This window comes from Ursus maritimus, unplaced genomic scaffold (assembly GCF_017311325.1).
Source record: "Ursus maritimus isolate PB19 unplaced genomic scaffold, ASM1731132v1 scaffold_35, whole genome shotgun sequence".
Lineage (NCBI taxonomy): Eukaryota > Metazoa > Chordata > Mammalia > Carnivora > Ursidae > Ursus > Ursus maritimus.
Window position 1 is genome coordinate 979,234 of NW_024426119.1, and position 19,307 is coordinate 998,540.

Below are 19,307 nucleotides of genomic sequence, written 5' to 3' on the forward strand. Positions count from 1 at the left end.
TACCTAGGCCTAAAGCAAAGGCTTAACAAGCCTTAAGAACACTCAGGTTACAAAGTAACAATTCCAATTTTGTATATGAAAATGCCAAGTGCATGCAATGAGGACAGAACACCAGTGGATCACAGGCAGGGAGGGCCTTCTCACCAGTGTGTGCTCTGGCCCATGGGAGGAGCTCCGGAAATGCTCACTAATGACTATCTGAGATACTATAGGATACAGAGAGTGGGAAAGAGAGTGCTGTGAGGACATGAGGTGAAGGTTTAGGAATATAAAACCCAGTCAGGAATGACTTCCCAATTTTAGATTCAAGGAAAAAATGAATACAGTTTCCCCTGTATGTTTGGTCCAGTTGCACGGTCCCCCACCCCCTACCCCCCTTTTCTTTAAATTCTGAGTTTACTAAAAACAATGACACCAGTTAAGAATTATCTTTGTGTGATTAAAAAAAAAAAAGATGAAAAGATAAAAGAGGCTTTTAGCATTTTTGTAGTTTGAAAGGGCAACTACACAGGGGGCTGGAAAACCCAAGTTATACTCATTGCCATGAACCGATGATATTTGGATGCCTCAAAGCCTCTTGTGCTTCGTTTTCCACCTGGAAAATAGGAAAGGTACAATCTCTTATTGCCAGGGCCCTTCTGGGTCTAATTTTGTATGGATTCTCGTTGATAGATTGCTTCATCTTGTCCCTTCAGAACATCTTAATATAATAGTTTTCCACAGGACTAAGGCGGACTCCTCCTTCCTAAGAACAGAACACACCCCACCCACAGGCCTGGCACTGGGGACGGTGGGGAAACAGACACGACCTCGGAATGGCTTCATCGTGCTCACATTCTACTCCAGAACCTTGAGGAAGAGACCCAGATGTACCCAGGAGAGGGACAAGATGGCGTCTCAATTCAGAACGAACTACGATGGTACCTCACTCATCCCAGCTTTTTTCCGCTCCCCACTTCAGCCACTGCCCCATTATGTTCTCAGATCTTCGCAAGGACTTCTCTTGTTTGATTCAAATAAGATCTCAGGGGATTCTGACTATTTACCACACTATTACCATAACACAATTATTTATGTATTGTTTCCATTCTAAGGTGAAACTCAGGACGGCTGGATAGTGTCGACTCGTCAGCAGGATTTCTGACACTCCCTCACCTCGCACATCGTTCGTGTGTCCTATCGGACAGCTCCCAGCAACTGCCCAGAGGATGATGACACAGCACAAGCAAACTTGAACCTTTCTTCCTCACTGTTCTTTCTTCTTCCTTCCCTGTCCATTTAACTCCGGTTTGCTTCCCAGACGGCCACCCCCCCTTCCGGTTTCCATTGTACACGGCATGTTCTGTTGGTTTCTCAAAAACGATTGGAGAGGAGAATCTGCTTACAAATTATTTTTTTTATCTTTCACTTCCCAACTCTTGCAAAATTCAAGGACTGTGGTTTTTGCAGCCCCCATTCCTGCTGCATGGGTTTATTTTTCAGTAGTTCTCCTTTCTTCTAAAACATCCTGTGGCTCAGAGAATCAAGAATTTCCCCCACTGAAGGGGGAACGTCCAGAACAGCTGATCGAGGAGCTCAGGAAATCCTCTCTCCCACAAAATAATGACAAAATGGGACAAAATCATCCAAAACAATTGCTTTAGGACTCTGGAAATTGACTAAAGGCATACAACAAATTGAGAAATATTTTTTTTGATTTTTTTTTTTTTTTTAATAATGAGCCTTGGTGGGACACCTGGGTGGCTCAGTCAGTTAAGTGTCTGCCTTCGGCTCAGGTCATGATCCCAGGGTCCCGGGATCGAGTCCTGTGTCAGGCTCCCTGCTCAGTGGGGGGCCCACTTCTCTCTCTCCCTCTGCCTGCTGCTCCCCCTGCTTGTGCTTGCTCTCTCTCAAATAAATAAATACAATCTTTTAAAAAAATTTTAAAAAATAATGAGCCTTGGTAAGAAAAGTATGAGTCTATGGTGTTTCAGCCCAAGGCTGTCCTCACGCCTTCCTCTAGCTTCAGACGGAAGTTCTACCAGGGTGGGGCAGGCCATAAGCAAGGCCACACGCGTGCTCCGGAAGGACTGAGAGGAATGTAGCTATATGTCTGGCTGCATGTGAGGTTCTGGGCAAACAGAAAGCAAAATCCAGGACAGACCTAAAACTGCTTGAAGTCTGAATATGTGATCTAATCCACAAGCAGGCCCATCAGCAAATGCTTGTAAGATATACTTACAAGGCAACCAGGCTGGCCTTGTAAGAAATACTAAGGGAAGTTCTTCAGGCTGAAAGAAAATGAATGATACCACACAGTAACTAGAGTCCTCATGTAGGAATAAAGAGCACTGGTAAAAGTAATTATGTAGGTAAATATAAAATACAGTATAAATATATTCATTTCTCTTTTGTTCTTTTATTTAAAAAAAGAAATGAATAAGAAAATAATTGTAACACTGTATTTCTGGGCTTATAATAAAGGAGGATGTGTTATACATGGCAATATTATCACAAGGAGGAAGGCAAGAATAGAATACGGGAGCAAAGCTGCTTTATTTTACCTGCCAAGTTGTATTGATTTGCGGTAGAGTATCACAAGTTAAATATATACCCAGTTGCCTAGAACAACCATCAAGAATATAACTCAAAAAAGTAGTGAAACAAAACAAAAACAAACACCTCAGCAAAGGAATTAAAATGGTAGACTAGAAATTTCTAACACAAAAAAGGCAATAAGGGAGGAAGAGAGAAACAAACAGAACACGAGATATATAAAAATCAGATAGCAACATGGCAGACATAAATCCAACAGTTTAAATAACTGCATTATCTGTAAATGGATTACACACACCAATAAAAGGAGGAGACTGTCAGAGTACATTTAGAAGAAAAGATTCAATGTATGCTCTCTACAGGACACGCTTCATAGACTCAAAGACACAAACAGGTTGCAAGTAAAAGGGATGAAGGACTTATATCAAGCTAACAGTAACCATAATCTGCACGTGAGACCTCTGGAGTGGCTCTACAAAACAGACTTTAAGATAAAAAATGTTCATAGAGAAAAAAGGGAAATGTTTTATAATTACAAAAGTCAATTTATCAAGAAGATAGACCTATTATGAACACATAACCACCAACAACAGACACCAAAATACATGAAGCAAAAATTGAGAGAACTGAGGGAGAAACAGACAATTCAACCTAATAGAGATTAAACACCCTATTCTCAGTTAACATCTTCTAATGTAACTATTTTAATAAAGGGCAAAACCATATGATCATCTCAATAGACAAAGAAAAAGAATTTGCCAAAATCTAACATATTCAAGATAAAAGAAACTTCTTAACAAACTAGGAATGCAAGAGAACTTCCTCAACCCAATAAAGGGCATCTCCAAAAACCCTACAGTTAACATCATATTTAATAACCAAAGACTGAATGTTTTCCTAAGATAGGAACAAGACAAGGATGTCTGTTTTTTCCACTTTGCTTTCACATCGTAGTGGATGTTCTAGCCCCTGCAATCATGGAGGGGGGCGGTGCGGGGAAGAAAGGGCATCCATATCGGAAAGGAAAAAAAATAAAACTTTGTTTATGCACAGATGACATGATTCTGTATGTAGATAAAGAATCCACACCGAAAAAAAATCCTCTAGAATAAAAATTTTCAACTAAGTCACAGGATGCAAGATTGATATTTAAAAAACTCAATTTCTATTCCTCCAATATTATGTATGCAGTGAACGATCTCAAAAGAAATTAAGAAAACAATTCCATTTGTAGTGGCATCAGAAATACTTAGGGATAAATTTTACAGAAGCCTAAGACTTAAACACTGAAAACTGTAAAATCTTGCTGAAAGGAATTCAAGAAGAATAAATAAATGGAAAGACATTCTATACTCATGAATTAGAAGATTCAGTATAATAAAAGTTCTCCTACCAAATTGATCTAAAGGTTCAATGCATTTTCTAACAATATCCTGGCAAGCTGTTTTGCCAAAAGTGGCAAATTCACCCTAAAATTTATATGGGAATTCAAAGGACCCAGAAAAGCCAAAATAATTTTGAAAAAAAGTACGAAACTAGAGGATTCTATCGGATTTCAATACTTACTACAAAGCTATGTTCATCAGGACAATGTTGGTTTGGCATAATGACAGATATATAACCCAGTGGAATAGAATTGAGGGTTCTGAAAAAAACCCTTAAATCTATGGTCACTTGGCTTTTGACAAAGGTACCAAGGCAATGTGATGGGGGAAAGGATAGCTTTTCCATAAATCGTGCAAGGATAGTGAGGTATCTACATGATCCACTTAAAAAAAAAAAAAAGAATTTCAATTCTTACCTCAGACTGTATCCAAAAATTGAGTCAACAAGGATCACAGAGCTAATGTAAGAGCTTAAATTATAAAACTTTCAGAAGAAACACAGGAGAAGGTCTTGGTGACTCTGGATTGGTCAAGAATTCTAGGACATGCAAAAGCACAATCCAGAAACAAAAGTTATGTTAATTTGGACTTCACCAATATTAAAACTTTTGTGCTTCAAAGGACATCATTAAGAAAAGGAGAAGAAAAGCCACAAACTAAGAGAAAATATCTGCAAATCATGAATCAATAAAAAACTTGCAACCAGAAGATACAAAGAACTGTAAAACTTCAGTGTGAAGACAAACCACCCAACCAAAAAAAAAAAAAACCAGGCAAAGCTTTCATTACATTTTACTAAAGAAGATATATGAATAGCTAATAAGCATATGAAAAGATGTTCGAAATCCTTAGTCATTCTGGAAATGCAAATTAAAACCATAATGGCATACCACTCCATAGCCACTAGAATGTCTACAATCAAAAGTCAGACAATAAGGGTTTGGAGAAATTGGAACTTCATATATTTCTGAGCGGAATGTAAAAGGGCCTATCTGCTTTGGAAAGAGGGTTTTCAGTTTCCTAAGATATTAAACATACCCAAATATCCAGTGATGGATGAATGGATAAACAAAATGCGGTGTTTACATACGCTGTAATGCTATTCAACCTTAGAAAGGAATCAAATTCTGACACGTAAGCTACAATATGAGCGAACCTTGAAGACTTTGTTAAGTGAAATAAGCAAGGCACAAAAAGACAAATTTTGTATGATTCCATTTAAATTAGTCAAATTCATAGAAAGGCTGAATACTGTTTACCAGGGGCTGGGCGGGGAGGAAGAAGGGGTAGTTATTGTTTAATGGGTATGGAATTTGTTTGAAATGATGTAAAAGTTCTGGAGATGGATAGTGGTGATAATTGTTACAACAATCTGAATTTAGTTTACATCACTAAATGGTACACCTAAAACTGGTTGAAATGATAAATGCTATGCTTTCTATATTGTATCATAAAAATGTAAAAATGTTGGGGCACCTGGGTGGCTCAGTTGGTTAAGTATCTGGCTTTGGCTCAGGTCATGATTCTGGGGTCATGGGATTGAGCCCTACGTTGGGTTCCCCGCTCAGCAGGGAGTCTGCTTCTCCCTCTCCCTCTCCTCCCCCCATTTGTGCTTTCTCTCTTGCTCACTCTCTCTCAAAATCTTTTTAAAAAAAATACATATGAATGTTAAACAAATTACATATGACTTTGAAATTCCACTTACTGGTATTTACCCACGAGAAATGAAAATACATATCTAAAGTCTTCTACACAAATATCCATGGAACCAATACTGATAATAAGCAAAAATAGAAAAAACACACTGTTCCTCAACTGACAAACAGAATGTGAGGTATATCTATACTTGTCTGTCTCAGATAGGTCTCTCTATATACGCACGTGTGTGTGTGTATATATACACACACATATATACACAATTACATATATACACATATATACATTTATATGTGTATGTGTGTATGAAATATACATACACAGGAACACTCTTCAGCAATAAAAAGGAACAGAACCCCATTACGTACTACGATAGGGATGAACCTCAAAAATGTAATGCTAGGGGAAAAGGCCGGGATCAAAAGACAATATATTGTATAAATTAACTTATAAATGTATTAAATTGAGACCAAAGCTAGATGACGGCTGCCTAAGGCTGGGGGTGGGAACTAATACATACTGCCATAGGCATAAGGAATCTTTTTGGGGTGAAAGAAATGTTTTAAAAGTGAATTATGGTGATGGTTGCACAGCTCAGTAAAGTTATTAAAATTCACTGAGTTGCACACTTAAAAGGATGGATTTTATGATATGTAAATTATAACCCAATAAAGCTGTTTAAAAATAATTTTCCCACTGTCAGGTATGTAACTCCCGCTGACTTTTTAAAGTAATAGCTTTATTAAAATATAATTCGTATATTACACAATCATCTATTTAAAGGGTGCAGTTGAGTGGTTTAATGGTTTTTAGGATATTTATAGTTTTGCAACCATTGCTTTAATCAATTTTAGAACTTTTCATCAGCTTCCACCAAACCCCATACCCATTAGCAGTCACTGTCCCTGTCCCTACAACCACTGTAGCTCCAGGCAACCACTGATCGACTCTGTCTCTACAGAACTGCCTATTCTGGATATTTCATATAAATAGAACCCTACCACAAATAGCCCGTATCAGTACTTCATTCCTTTTTATGGATAAGTAGTATTCCATTGTATAAATATGGCACATTTTATTTATCCATTCGTCAGTTGGTCATTTGGGTTGTACCACTTTTTGGCTATTATGAATAATGCTGCTTTGAACACTGGTGTACTAGTTTTGGAGTAGACATATTTCAACTCTCTCAGGTATATAACCTAGGAGTGAAACTGTTGGGTCCTAGGGTAACTCTATGTTTAACTTTTTGAGGAATTTCCAGACGGTATTCCAAAATGGCTGCAACATTTTACATTCCCACCAACAGTGTATGAAGGTTCTAATTTCTCCACATCCTGTCTCACACTTCTTATTAAGTCTCTTTAATTATAGCCATCCTAGTGGGAGTGAAATGTTCTCTCACTGCGGTTTTGATTTGCATTTTCCTCCTGGCTAATGGCATTGACCATCTTTTCATATGCTTATTGGCCATTTGCGTATCTTCTTTGGAGAAACGTCTATTCAGAATTTTGCCCATTTTGTAAATTGGTCCATTTGTCTTTTTAAGGTTGAGTTGTAAGTGTTCTTTATTCTAGATACAAGTCCCTTATCAAATATATGATTTGAAATATTCTTTCCCATCATGTATGTTGTTTTTTCAGTTTCTTGATGGTGCCCTTGGTGGCAAAAATGTTTTTAATTTTGATCAGGTCCGGTTTATGTACTTTTTGTTGCTTCTGTTTTTGGTGTCATATTGAAGAATCCACTGCCTAATTCAAGGTCATAAAAATTTAAGCCTATGTTTTCTTCTCCAGTTTTTACAGTTTTGGGTCTTACGTCTTCGATCCATTTTGAATTAATTTTTGTATATGTATGGGGCAGGGGCCACAGACTTTTAAGAGAGGCACAAGGGCAGTGTTTCAGAGAACTGACAGCCAAATAAATAAAGCCATCCCACCTCCAGGGAGATGGTCCTGGTGCTAGTCCAGAGTACGTGAAAAACTCATGTTCGCACATAGCCATCTTTTAATTCCCGTACCAAGTTATTCATTCTAACACTCTTTCTCTGAAGAAGGGAGCACATCTGGACATAATGTGGCAGAGAAAGGAGGCAGTACTTTGTTTGGGGATCACAGGAAACCAGTGGTAGTGGAATGGCTGACGTGCAGGTCCCGGTCATTCTGCGGCAAGAACACCTCGCTGTCTGCTTTCCTTTCTCTATTCTGGTAATGGGATGCCCTGAGTGGTACTGGGAACACAGTCTAATAACCAGACATTATATTTCTCAATCTCCCTGCAGCTACGTTGGTCATGTGACTGTTTTTAGCTAGTCAAGTACAGGAAAAAGCGATCTACTTCTAGGTCATATCTTGAAACAAAAAAATCACTTGCCCTCCACCACTCCCAATTTCTTCCCCCCACCCCCCACCCCTTTTTTTTTGCAGCACAGATCTGAGAAATGATGCTAGCAAGCTATTTTTCTGATCATGTAGATGAAGAAAACATACCAGGACAGTTGGTCTCAGTGGTGTTGAATATTAGAATCCCCTGCTTTAATCAAAAGCTGGTGTTTGAATCCCATCACAGAAATTCTAGAGATCTGTTTTTTAAAAATTTTTTAAAAAGATTTATCTATTTGAGAGAGAGTGTGTATGTGCACACAGGGGAGGGGCAGAGGGAAAGAATCTCAATCAGACTCCACTCTGAGCTGGGGTCTCAATACTCTGAGATCATGACCTGAGCCGAAATCTAGAATCAGACCCTTAACCAACCCAGGCGCCCCCACCACCACAGAAATTCTAATGCAATTGGTATGAGATGCCAACAAGGCATAAGGGTGTTAGAAGCTCTCCAGATTAATCTAATGTGTGGCCAAGGGTAAGACCTCTATTCCAGGGGCTCCTGGGTGGCTCAGTGTCTGCCTTCGGCGTGGGTCATGATCCCAGGGCCCTGGGATGGAGCCCCGCATTGGGCTCCCTGCTCGGCGGGAAGCCTGCTTCTCCCTCTCCCACTCCTCCTGCTGGTGTTCCCTCTCTCGCTGTGTCTCTCTCTGTCCAATAAATAAATAAATAAAATCTTTAAAAAACAAAACAAAACAACCCTCTATTCCGGGGCAATGCTTTGTCAACTTTAGCATGTTTCAGCATCAACTGAAGGGCCTATCAAAACATGATTTCCTGGGGGTATCACTTCCCAGGTGTCTGATTCAGTACGTCTGGTGTGAAACCTGAGAATGTGCATTTTTAACAAGTTCCCAGGTGATGCTGCTGTGCTGGTCCAGGGACACACTTTAAGAAACTGTAGGAGATCTCAGAGCAGCAAGATAGAAGGAACCTGAGCCTCAGTTGCCCGACTTGGCCTACCCTATACTATTACTGAAATGAGAAATAAATGTATCTTGAACATCCTAACTAATATATCCTAACTAACACATGTAGCTTGGATCACAGTATTCCAACAGGAAAAGTAAAGGTATAAAAATTTTTTCTCATTTCATGCAAATTCACACCCCCAATTTAAGCCCCCTCGGCTTTAGAGGTATTTTCCTCCAAAAGAAGGATGACTTGGAAAACTGCACTGTTTACAACAGACTCCGTTTCTCATGGTAACTGGCGAGCACAATCCACAGCGTCCTGCTTTGGCAGCATTGTTAAGGCATTGAGGGGATTATGATCCAAACAGGCAGCTCAGTGACTTCCCTACTTAAGTCCAGCCATAGGTGGGTAACCCAAGTGAGAAATGCAAATCCACTTGGATCGAGACCATAGCAAGGATTCTGAATGATGGGGAAAGCTTTTCTAAATAGCACCAAGGGCATGGATCCATTTCTCCCCTCTTCACACACTAATGCAGAAGGGACTGAAAGTGCTCCAGGCACTCTTAATTTTTGGGAGGAGACCTTGGGTATTCCTGACTCCAACCTGAGTCACCAAGGGGCTTAAGCATTTGTTGGGCAAAGGGTGAAGCTGGGAGGAGGTCGTCTCCTAAGAAAGAAGATTCAGTCCCAAGCTCTCTGTGGGAAAACTCTTTGCTGGTGTTTAATAATTTCCTGAAAACCTATAGAATTAAAACGGGGTGGGTAGGTGGGATCGGATGGCCACAGAGAAGAAACTAACAGATAAAGGGAAGGCGTTTCTGTACCTTACAAACTGGCTGAATAAAGCTGTTGTGTTCCGAATGATCCGAGCAGCCTGCGACTCCTCGCGCTGGCATCTCTGTAGTGTTAACCCGTCGTCCATGTGGCCTTCCTGATGGAGTATGACCTACCCACAGAGCAAAGGACACCGGGTCCAGTTACACGTTACTCCATAGCTGGACAGTCAACATTTCTGGCAGTATTTCCCTCACCCCTTGTATCCCTTCTCCCCAACCAAGTTCCCCTGTGTCCACTTGAAAATGGGACATTAGGGGCACCTGGGTGGCTCAGCCATTAAGCGTTTACCTTCGGCTCAGGTCATGATCCCAGAGTTCTGGGATTGAGCCCTGCATCAGGCTCCCTGCTTGGCGGGAAGCCTGCTTCTCCCTCTCCCACTCCCCCTGCTTGTGTTCCCTCTCTCGCTGCCTCTCTCTCTGTCAAATAAATAAAATCTTAAAAAAAAAAAAAAAAAGAAAGAAAGAAAAAAAGAAAATGGGACATTAACAAAGTTATTTTCCTGTGCTCCCTATTACTGAGCTATGACTCACTCCTGAGACACAGTGCTTTGATGAAAGTAAAATTTTATGGGCCACTGCGGTATGAGTTACAGTAAATTCCTTAGGCTTAGACGACGAATTTGAAAAGGTGAAAACATATTTTGTAATAGATTTTTCTCTTGAAATGAACACAGAACCTTACCCTTGGAAATGGGAAAAGTCACTTTGTTCAGAGCCTTTTCCTCCAGAGATAAATTGAGGAAGGAAAACAAGTTGAAGGAAAACCTTCTACTGGGATCAGGTTTGGATTCCTCTCCTGAAGGACAGCTGCTATTGACCGTAGGACCTGGGAAGCAACTCTTCTCATGGAGGCTAAGAAGGGCGTTTGAAGGCATGGGCTCTGGTAGTAGTTGATGTGGGTTCTAGTCCTACTCTGCTAATTCCCAGCTGTGTGACCTCAAGCAAGTTATTTCACTTTGCTTCAACTTTACCATCAAATGGACTTCTAGGGTCATTTTGAGGATTAAATGATTTACATATAAATCACTTAGCATGTTTCCCAGAATCAAGGAGGTACTCAGTGAATACCTGTTATAAGGAACAGTATATTAGTGATCTCAAACCAGTTATCTAAAAGCTAAGTATATGTATTGATCACCAGTGACATCAAGATACAATTTTGGGGCAGGGTTACCAGCTTTGAATATGGAGGTCAGTGGTTTTTTTCCCCTTGAAAGGGTCAAGTGTATGCAGATATTAACTAGGATGGTTTGAATCTGGTTCAAGTCAGAGTTAAATCCTGATTCAAGTTTCTGACATGGTTTCCTCTTGAGGTGAGTTAAGTGAAGAGAGACCATTTGTAGGTCCTGGGGTCTGGGGTGGGGTCAATAAAATAAGTGACTCCAGCAAGTATCTTTAAGAAAGGGGGGTTTTGGTCTCTCTTCTTTTTAGCTCAAAAAAACTTATTTTCCTTTCCATGTAAAAATCTCTTAGTATTTATTCTTCTGAAATTGTGTCCTAATATAATGAATTCACATGTGAATTACAATACTAGCTTGCAGAAGTTTATATCCGGTTTTGACAAATGACTGTGCACCCCATCTACATACTGTAGCTTTAAGTGTTAGCCAAGGATACCCCTAGTCCTGGATTCACCAACTGTTTCAGAACCACTCTGTGAGAGCTGCCCAGCAACTGTTTAACAACGGTGCACTGAGATTTGGCAATACATTGCCAGTAGGTTTGCTTTGGCCCCAGTCCCAGTATTTGGGTCCCGAAAGACCAAAATCCTTAGATTTTCTTGTTCAGATAACACATTCAAACTGGCCAGCCAAACAAGAAAGTAATGAGAAATGGGGGGAATGCAGCTGTTAGAACACTGTTATTATGTGCCCTATGGATCACCGCACCCCACTTCTTTTTCTCTTGGAAGATTCCCATAATTCAAGAGAAGACAGCAGAAGCCCAGGACAGGAATGGCAAAGAGGACGCTTCCTTTAAAGTGAGTTACCATTAGGTTTTTCGCGGTGTCTATTTTCCATCGGTTTTTCTAGGTTCCTGTTTTGTTTTATAAAATGCTTAACACAGATTTGAACATCCTTTGTATTTTTAGAAAGAAACTTAACCTGCTCCTCACAAAATAGAGCAGGGCAGCCCTGTCAGGGGCCGAACATCCTGACATCATTTAGAGAGTTTCTGAAAGGACCTCCCAGATTCACATGCACACTGTAGCAGTTAAAGGAATATGCAGACTGTGGTCCTGGAAGAGAAAGGCAGGGACGGGCAAGAGAAGTCAGCAACATGAGGTGGGATCTCTCCTCATTGACAGGGTCATTTTAGTGTGTCTCCTCCCAAGAGGGGAGCCAAGGTCCACAAATTCCACCCCTTTAAATGACATCATTACCTTAGTAAGTATGGAAAATTGTGGAGACTCTAGATGATACTATGGTACTCACAGAGAATTTAATTTTCTTCTAATAGGCTGGTAGGATAGATGGGTTTTTGGCATCTATCTTTAAGTTGCCCTTATTTCCAGGGCTAGTTCATACTCCTGGGCTAGAGCCCTTTTGGGATTTAACTGAAAGCCTACTGTATTTTCAAAGGCTGTTTCAACTGGAGACACCCTAAACCCCAACCTTGGCCTCTCTAGGACTGTCATGCTGTTGACATCTCCGCTTTGCTCTTCTCCATCAGAGAAGCACTGTATGCTTTCTCTTTGCTATCCTGGCTTCACAGCCCACCCATTGTCAGCTTAAGGGGAAACTGCATATAGAATTTCAGGTTCATGTTTCTACAGTTCCCTCCACTCGACGACCTTGGCCCCATAAGTCCCAGATTAAACCCTGGCTGATCTTATTTCTCGTCTGTCTCTCTAGCCCAGTGAAGCTAACACAAGACCTCATTCCTTGGTGTTGCAACTCAGCCAATATGCTGAGGGGCAAGTTGAGACCAAGGTGTGACTCAGTTAGTGCACTCACCTTCTATCTGGGATCTTTAGCGCTCCTGTCCTGGATGCCCTGGTTGCTGAAGTCTTCAAATGTTTTTTTTTTTGTTTTTTGTTTCTTTGTTTGTTTTTTGGTATTTTGGTATTTTATCCAGCTTTGATAATTTTTTAAATTTAAAAATAATTGTTTGTAGAGGAAGGGATTGGGCTCATCTAACCTCGTCAGTGGAGCTTGTTATTTATTTATTTTTTCTTGTCTTCATAATTTTAGTTTCCCATTTCTGGATACTTTTCTGGTATGTTTTATTTTACATGAAAATAAACGCCTGCTTTATGGTTTGCTCTCAATCTCCTTTTCTTACAGCAACCAGCATTTTGGGAAACCTCCTATCACCTCCATATTAGGCTGATAAACCCAAGCTACAGTGTTCCCTGACTACCCAAACTAGTGTTCTGTAAAGGTTTTTCCAAGAAAAATCATGCCCCTGGCACCTGTTTTCTGGTTCCTATCAAAATAAACACTATGACAGAAACTTTCTGGTAAAAAGACGTGGTGTGTACCCAAGCCAGTCTCCCACTGCAGCTGGCTGGGATGGACCACTCAAATTGGTGTGTTCTCTGTACACACCACGTCTTTTGGATTCCACATGCGCTCTCTCATCTTTCTGCATTTTGGTTCCTGTGGGCTTGTTACCATGCGATCTGCATTTTCTCTGTAGCAATTCTATTTAGTCTCTATATTACAAAAATCACACAGTAACTCAATTATCCACTTAAATGGAGAGAGCAATGGTGTGAATAATCCCCAAACAGCATACCACCAAGAGTTATTTAGTTCAGGTTTTAGAGTGCATTGAACAAATTCTATCCCCTCCTGATTTGCCATGTATTTAACTTCTTTTTTGCACTGAATATGGGGTCAAAATAACCAATGAGGCAGTATAATCTGTCACAGGATAACTCTTCAGAACAGCAAAAACAGTAAGAAGTAAACACCACGTTCGCCTGATTGTCATAGTCACTTTTCTTGCCTCGTTGCTTCCAGTTCAGCGTAAAATAATTCTGGACAGCCTTTCTGACCCCCACCTTTCTTTTCAGAGGTCCAAGGCGGGAGGTCTTGGCATCTTGTGCTTTGTAGGTCACCCACAGACCACTGGCTACATGCTGCACAAAGCAGACGGAATCGCCGTACTTGATTTCTGGAACGCCCATGCCTTCTATATCTCGCTTGTGACTGGAATCCAATTTCTCCTTGATCTCCTATTTCACAGGAAATGAAACAAACACGGGCACGTCTGATTAAATAGAAACGCAATATAGAGAACAAATCACCTATGCAGAATCTGTAAGCCCCGGAACCCATTACCGAAATCTTCAAGATGTGCCTGTCCAAGCCAGGATTTCGGAAAGGCTTGCTTCCCTTATCTGCTGTTAACCGTAAAATCGATGGATTCCAAGTTTCAGCCACTTCAATAATTACTTAAATCCACGGGGAAAGGAGGCAGCTGGTAGGGTCTCTTCTGGGTTCTGATTGTACATAATTCTCCATTACATTTTCTATTTTTTCCCATCCTTAGGCCCCTTAATAATAATCAACACTGTAGTGGCCAATTAACTTATTTTCAGCAAATTGTGTTTTCTGTAATTTTAATGGTTATCTGATATAAATTTCTGACTTGAAGCTTTAAAAGTATCTGTTAACATTGCATAAACGTCTTTTACAGACATGGGCAGAGAGAGCAGACTCGTGGGTCAGGCAGGGGCTACTGTGCTGGAAGTGAACTGCAGTCCTCAGAGTCCCTGGCTCTTACGGCCTCCTCGCTCGTGTGTTGCAGCCAATGGCTTTCATTCTTCAGCTGCTACTGTTTCACTACTTCTTGTCTCCAGTATGGAAGAAGGGGTTACGTGCATCTGGGCTGTCTGTCTGGGGACATGCCGAGTGCCTGGCGCAGAGTCAGGAAGCCAACCCGGGGCACAGAGCAACCCTGTCCCCTCCTCATCAATCAGGGCCTCTGAATGGTTCCACTCCACTTCCATTCCTCCTCTTGCATTAAATTGCTCATTTGTAAAAGCCATTAGCTGGACAGCATTTTGAATTTTTTACGGAATAAAAAATGCAGCTTGCTGTTCTCTCTGCTTGTGACCGTTTTACTCCCCTTTCCAATGCCTGATGATGGAAGGGCAGCAGCACGTGCACTGAGCTCCTACTGTGTGTGAGGCGGTGCTCACACAGCCTAACAGCTTTGGGTGCAGCTGCAAATACTATCCCAGTTTTTCAGAGCAGAAAGCGAAGATACAGAGAGATGAGCAATTTGCCTGCGGTCACTCAAGAAGTTGTGAAAGAGCTAAGACTTCCACTGGGAAGTCCAGCTCCAGAGACTACGTTCTTCCCCACTGCTCTGAACTCCTACTCACGCTTCAACACCCTGCTCGGATGCCACCTTCTCTGTGAGGGCAGAACAGTCTCTCCCACTGTACTTCCCCAGCACACTCTCATTCCTTCATTGAGACTTAGCACATCGTAGTGTAAATGTGCTTGTTTATAGGACACTTTCCTTTTGCCAGGAAAGAATCAAGGGCACGGGCCAAATTTCAATTACTTTGGGATTCCTGATACAGAGAATCCAGTGCCTTTCAATTACTTAAGAAACACACACACACACACACACACACACACACACACACGTTTACATATATATGGCTAAGTAATCTTTTTCTTTCAAACATATTTTTTTCATTTCAGTTCTGATTTTGTCTCCTTCAAACCTTCAAAACAGCAAAATTAATAATTTTGTGCACATTTATAGGATCATCTTGGGCAAAGTTAATACTTCACAAGAAAATTCTTATTTTAAATGTATGTTGAAACACTGGCTAGATTTTTAAATGTGACATTTTCCAAAATGAACATTTCTAAAGGAATTTATCTTTGATCTTATAACAAAAGCCAATGGGAAAATAGAATTTGATATATTAGGACTTCTTTATAGGCAGGTGGTCAAGACTGCATTGACTTCACAGAACAATCGATACTTGATTTTCATTCCAGAAATAGCCACAGTTCTGAAGATACTTAGGCCAGTAACAGGGCTTAAAACATGCCAAAGTTCTCCTCTCCAGCCTGTTCTCTAAACCATAGACAATGCAGCAAAAGAACACACACTGCAATGGTTAAATATGAATAATTACACTGATTGCCAAGTGCTCACAGTTAAAATAGTGCATGTTCCCAAACTATCAATGACTACACTCTATTTTCTCAATTCTGTTTATTTAAATATGACTTGGCCAGAAGAGGAGAAATACTAGGATCTATTTTTCTAGAGCCTGAAATCAATGGATCATGACTGTTTATAGAATGGGGTGTCTCTGTCAACTCCAAAGAGAAACAAAAGAAAAAATGAACATGTGGGACTTCATCAAGATAAAAAGCTTCTGCACAGCCAAGGAAATGGTCAAAAAAACTAAGAGGCAGCCCACAGAATGGGAGAAGATATTTGCAAATGACACTACAGATAAAAGACTGGTATCCAAGATCTACAAAGAACTTCTCAAACTCAATACACAAGAAACAAATAAACAAATCAAAAAATAGGCAGAAGATATGAACAGATACTTTTCCAATGAAGACATACAAATGGCTAACAGACACATGAAAAAATGTTCAAAATCATTAGCCATCAGGGAAATTCAAATCAAAACCACACTGAGATACCACCTTACGACAATTAGAATGGCAAAAATTGACAAGGCAAGAAACAAAAATTGCTGGAGAGGATGTGGAGAAAGGGGATCCCTCCTATATTGTTGGTGGGAATGCAAGTTGGTACAGCCACTCTGGAAAACAGTGTGGAGGTCCCTTAAAAAGTTAAAAATTGAGCTACCTTATGACCCAGCCATTGCACTACTGGGTATTTACCCCAAAGATACAGACGTAGTGAAGAGAAGGACCATATGCACCCCAATGTTCATAGCAGCATTGTCCACAATAACTAAATCGTGGAAGGAGCTGAGATGCCCTTCAACGGATGACTGGATTAAGAAGATGTGGTCCATATACACAATGGAGTATTACTCAGCCATCAAAAACAATGATTTCTCAACATTTGCTGCAACATGGACGGCACTGGAGGAGACAATGCTAAGCTAAATAAGCAGAGAAAGACAATTATCATATGGTTTCACTCATTTATGGAACATAAGAAGTAGGAAGATCGGTAGGAGAAGAAAAGGATAAAGAAAGGGGGGGTAAACAGAAGGGGGAATGAAGCATGAGAGAACTATGGACTCTGGGAACCTGAGGGCTTCAGGAGGGGGGGGTGGGGGAATGGGATAGGCTGGTGATGGGTATTAAGGAGGGCACGTATTGCATGGTGCACTGGGTGTTATATGCAAGTAATGAATCATGGAACTTTACATCAAAAACTAGGGACGTACTGTTGGTGACTAACATAATAAAAAATATTATTAAAAAATGATAATGAATCATGGAACATTGCATCAAAAACTGGGGATGTACTGTATGTTGACTAATAAAATAAAAATTATAAAAAAATAATAAAAATAAAACTACGTATCAAAGAAAAAAAAAGAATGGGGTGTCTCTGGGTGTCTTTACTTTTACAAAACAGCTTACACTCCCAAAGTTCTATGGTGGTCACTGCAGTGGCCATTTCTAATTTAAGAGAAGAACAGAAGCAGCAACAAAAGAAACTAAGACATGGAGACAAACCAACACTAAAGCCAACTCAACCCAAACCTAAACACCACTGAAGATATCCTAAGAAAATGAGAGTGGCCCACAATACAGAAGCCTGATTTGGCTGATGACAGGTTGGTGATCTTCTGACTTGAGCATGCACGAATGCTTCCCTCTCTGCATTCACTTGAATATGGCCCCAGATGCACTTACTCTACTGCTGGAAATGAACTCTTCCTGAATGACAGGGCTAATCCAATTACTCCCTTCCATTAACCCCCCAATTCCTATCAGATACAATTTTCATTTCTAAAGTTAATATACCTCATATGGTTTAACCAAATTGGACTATGGTCCTTTGATATACCAAGGTTCCCTTCCTGGGGGCCTTTACCAACATTACACTTTCTGCTTGGAAATACCCTATTTCATCTCTGCATCTTTCTTTACATCTCATCCATCAAGCCTTTCCCAGATCCACCTTTGCATTTTCCCTGATCTCGTGGCACTTTCTTTCTCTCTCAAGGCTCTTTACCATCTTCTGTGATAGGACTCCTTTGCTGGCATGCTTCCTGTCCCCGACCAGATTGAAAACTCTCCAAGGGCAAGACTGGGATTTGCTCATCTTTGCTTAAAATGCTGTGCTTAAAATAGGTTGCAAATAACCTGCTTTTGTTTTATTGGTCTGTGGGCATCAATTTGTTTATCTCCATCAAACTTCCCCATGTTAGATGATGAGCAGATTCTAAGAAGGAACAGGATATTTGGCGTTGAAAGGTAATCATCATCATCGCCTGTCTCCATGGAGAACTTACTTATGAAATGGTCATGACCACCTCGTAAGTGTCAAATAAATATCTGGTTTAGACGATTAAGTTGCTGCTCTCCAGAATGATTTAAGATTTCTAGGAGGATAAGGAAGGGAACTGCAGCTAGTGTTTGTCTAGTGCCTACTTAGAGCAAAGTATTTTGCTAAGTACTCTGCAATGGCAATACGATCAGTGAATTTACTAAGGACCTACAAAGTGATATGTATTATGCACGACACTTTAAGAACATTTTCTCTGAACCTTTTAATGGTCCTTCTGTTTTCATTTCTCCTACTCCATAGATGATAAAACTGATGCTTGCAGAATTTGAGTAATTTGCTCAAAGTCCTGTAGCTAAGTAATGGAACAGAATCCAAAATCAAGCATAATTCCAAAGTCCATTTGTCATTTGAACATAATTTTTTGAATGGTTACCATTAGCACAGCTAAGTATTAATTGTATTAATGTTTCAGTTGTTTAAAGGCTATTATGAAGAAGAAAAGGCTGAAACGTTGAAAATATATGCAATTATTTTATGAAAAAATGGCTCTGGGCTCATATAAACTTTAGGGGTCATATATACAAACCAATAATGATAGCAAGGTGACATGGTCTACATTCAAGGTACAATTGGAATTTGGGAGAGAGAAGAACTCATTGTGCCTGAGAGTTGGCGATGATTTTGTACCAGACAGACACTTGATGTGAGCTTGCCTAGGAGTGAGAAGTGAAAAAGGAGGAAGAGGACTTTGTTCCAGTAAGACGGTGTCGTGTGGCAAGAAGAGTGGCTGAACTCCAGGAAGGGACTTGAACAAAAAGGACTCTGAACTTTGTACTACAAGTACATCTTTCTCAAACTCACAACGTTAACAGACTTTCTCCAGGAAAAGAGGACTTTGGACAAGTTCCTTTTCTTCCTCCAGGAGTCACAGGGAATGTTAGGGCTTATATAATATGGACTATTAGGAGTCCTACAATAAAAAGCAAACAACAGACAAAAATAAAACCTGTTGAACTCTGCATAATGCTGCAAGTGCAGGCAAACTGCTTTTTAAAAAAACAGTTTATAAAATTATTGTTTGGAACACCTCTAAAAGCTAGTGTTGGCAATGGAAAGTCACTGAGACTGTTAAGCAGGGGGCTAATGCAGGGCTGCATCTTAGAA

General features: G+C 40.3%; 1 protein-coding gene across 1 annotated transcript in view; it reads right to left on the reverse strand.

The window, feature by feature from the left end:
- RYR3 (ryanodine receptor 3) overlaps nt 1-19,307 on the reverse strand; it is a 491,158-nt gene that overhangs the window by 233,276 nt on the left and 238,575 nt on the right. The window contains 2 exon segments of the mRNA XM_040620426.1: nt 9,699-9,820; nt 13,720-13,893. Of these exon segments, the coding sequence (XP_040476360.1) occupies nt 9,699-9,820; nt 13,720-13,893 (296 nt within the window).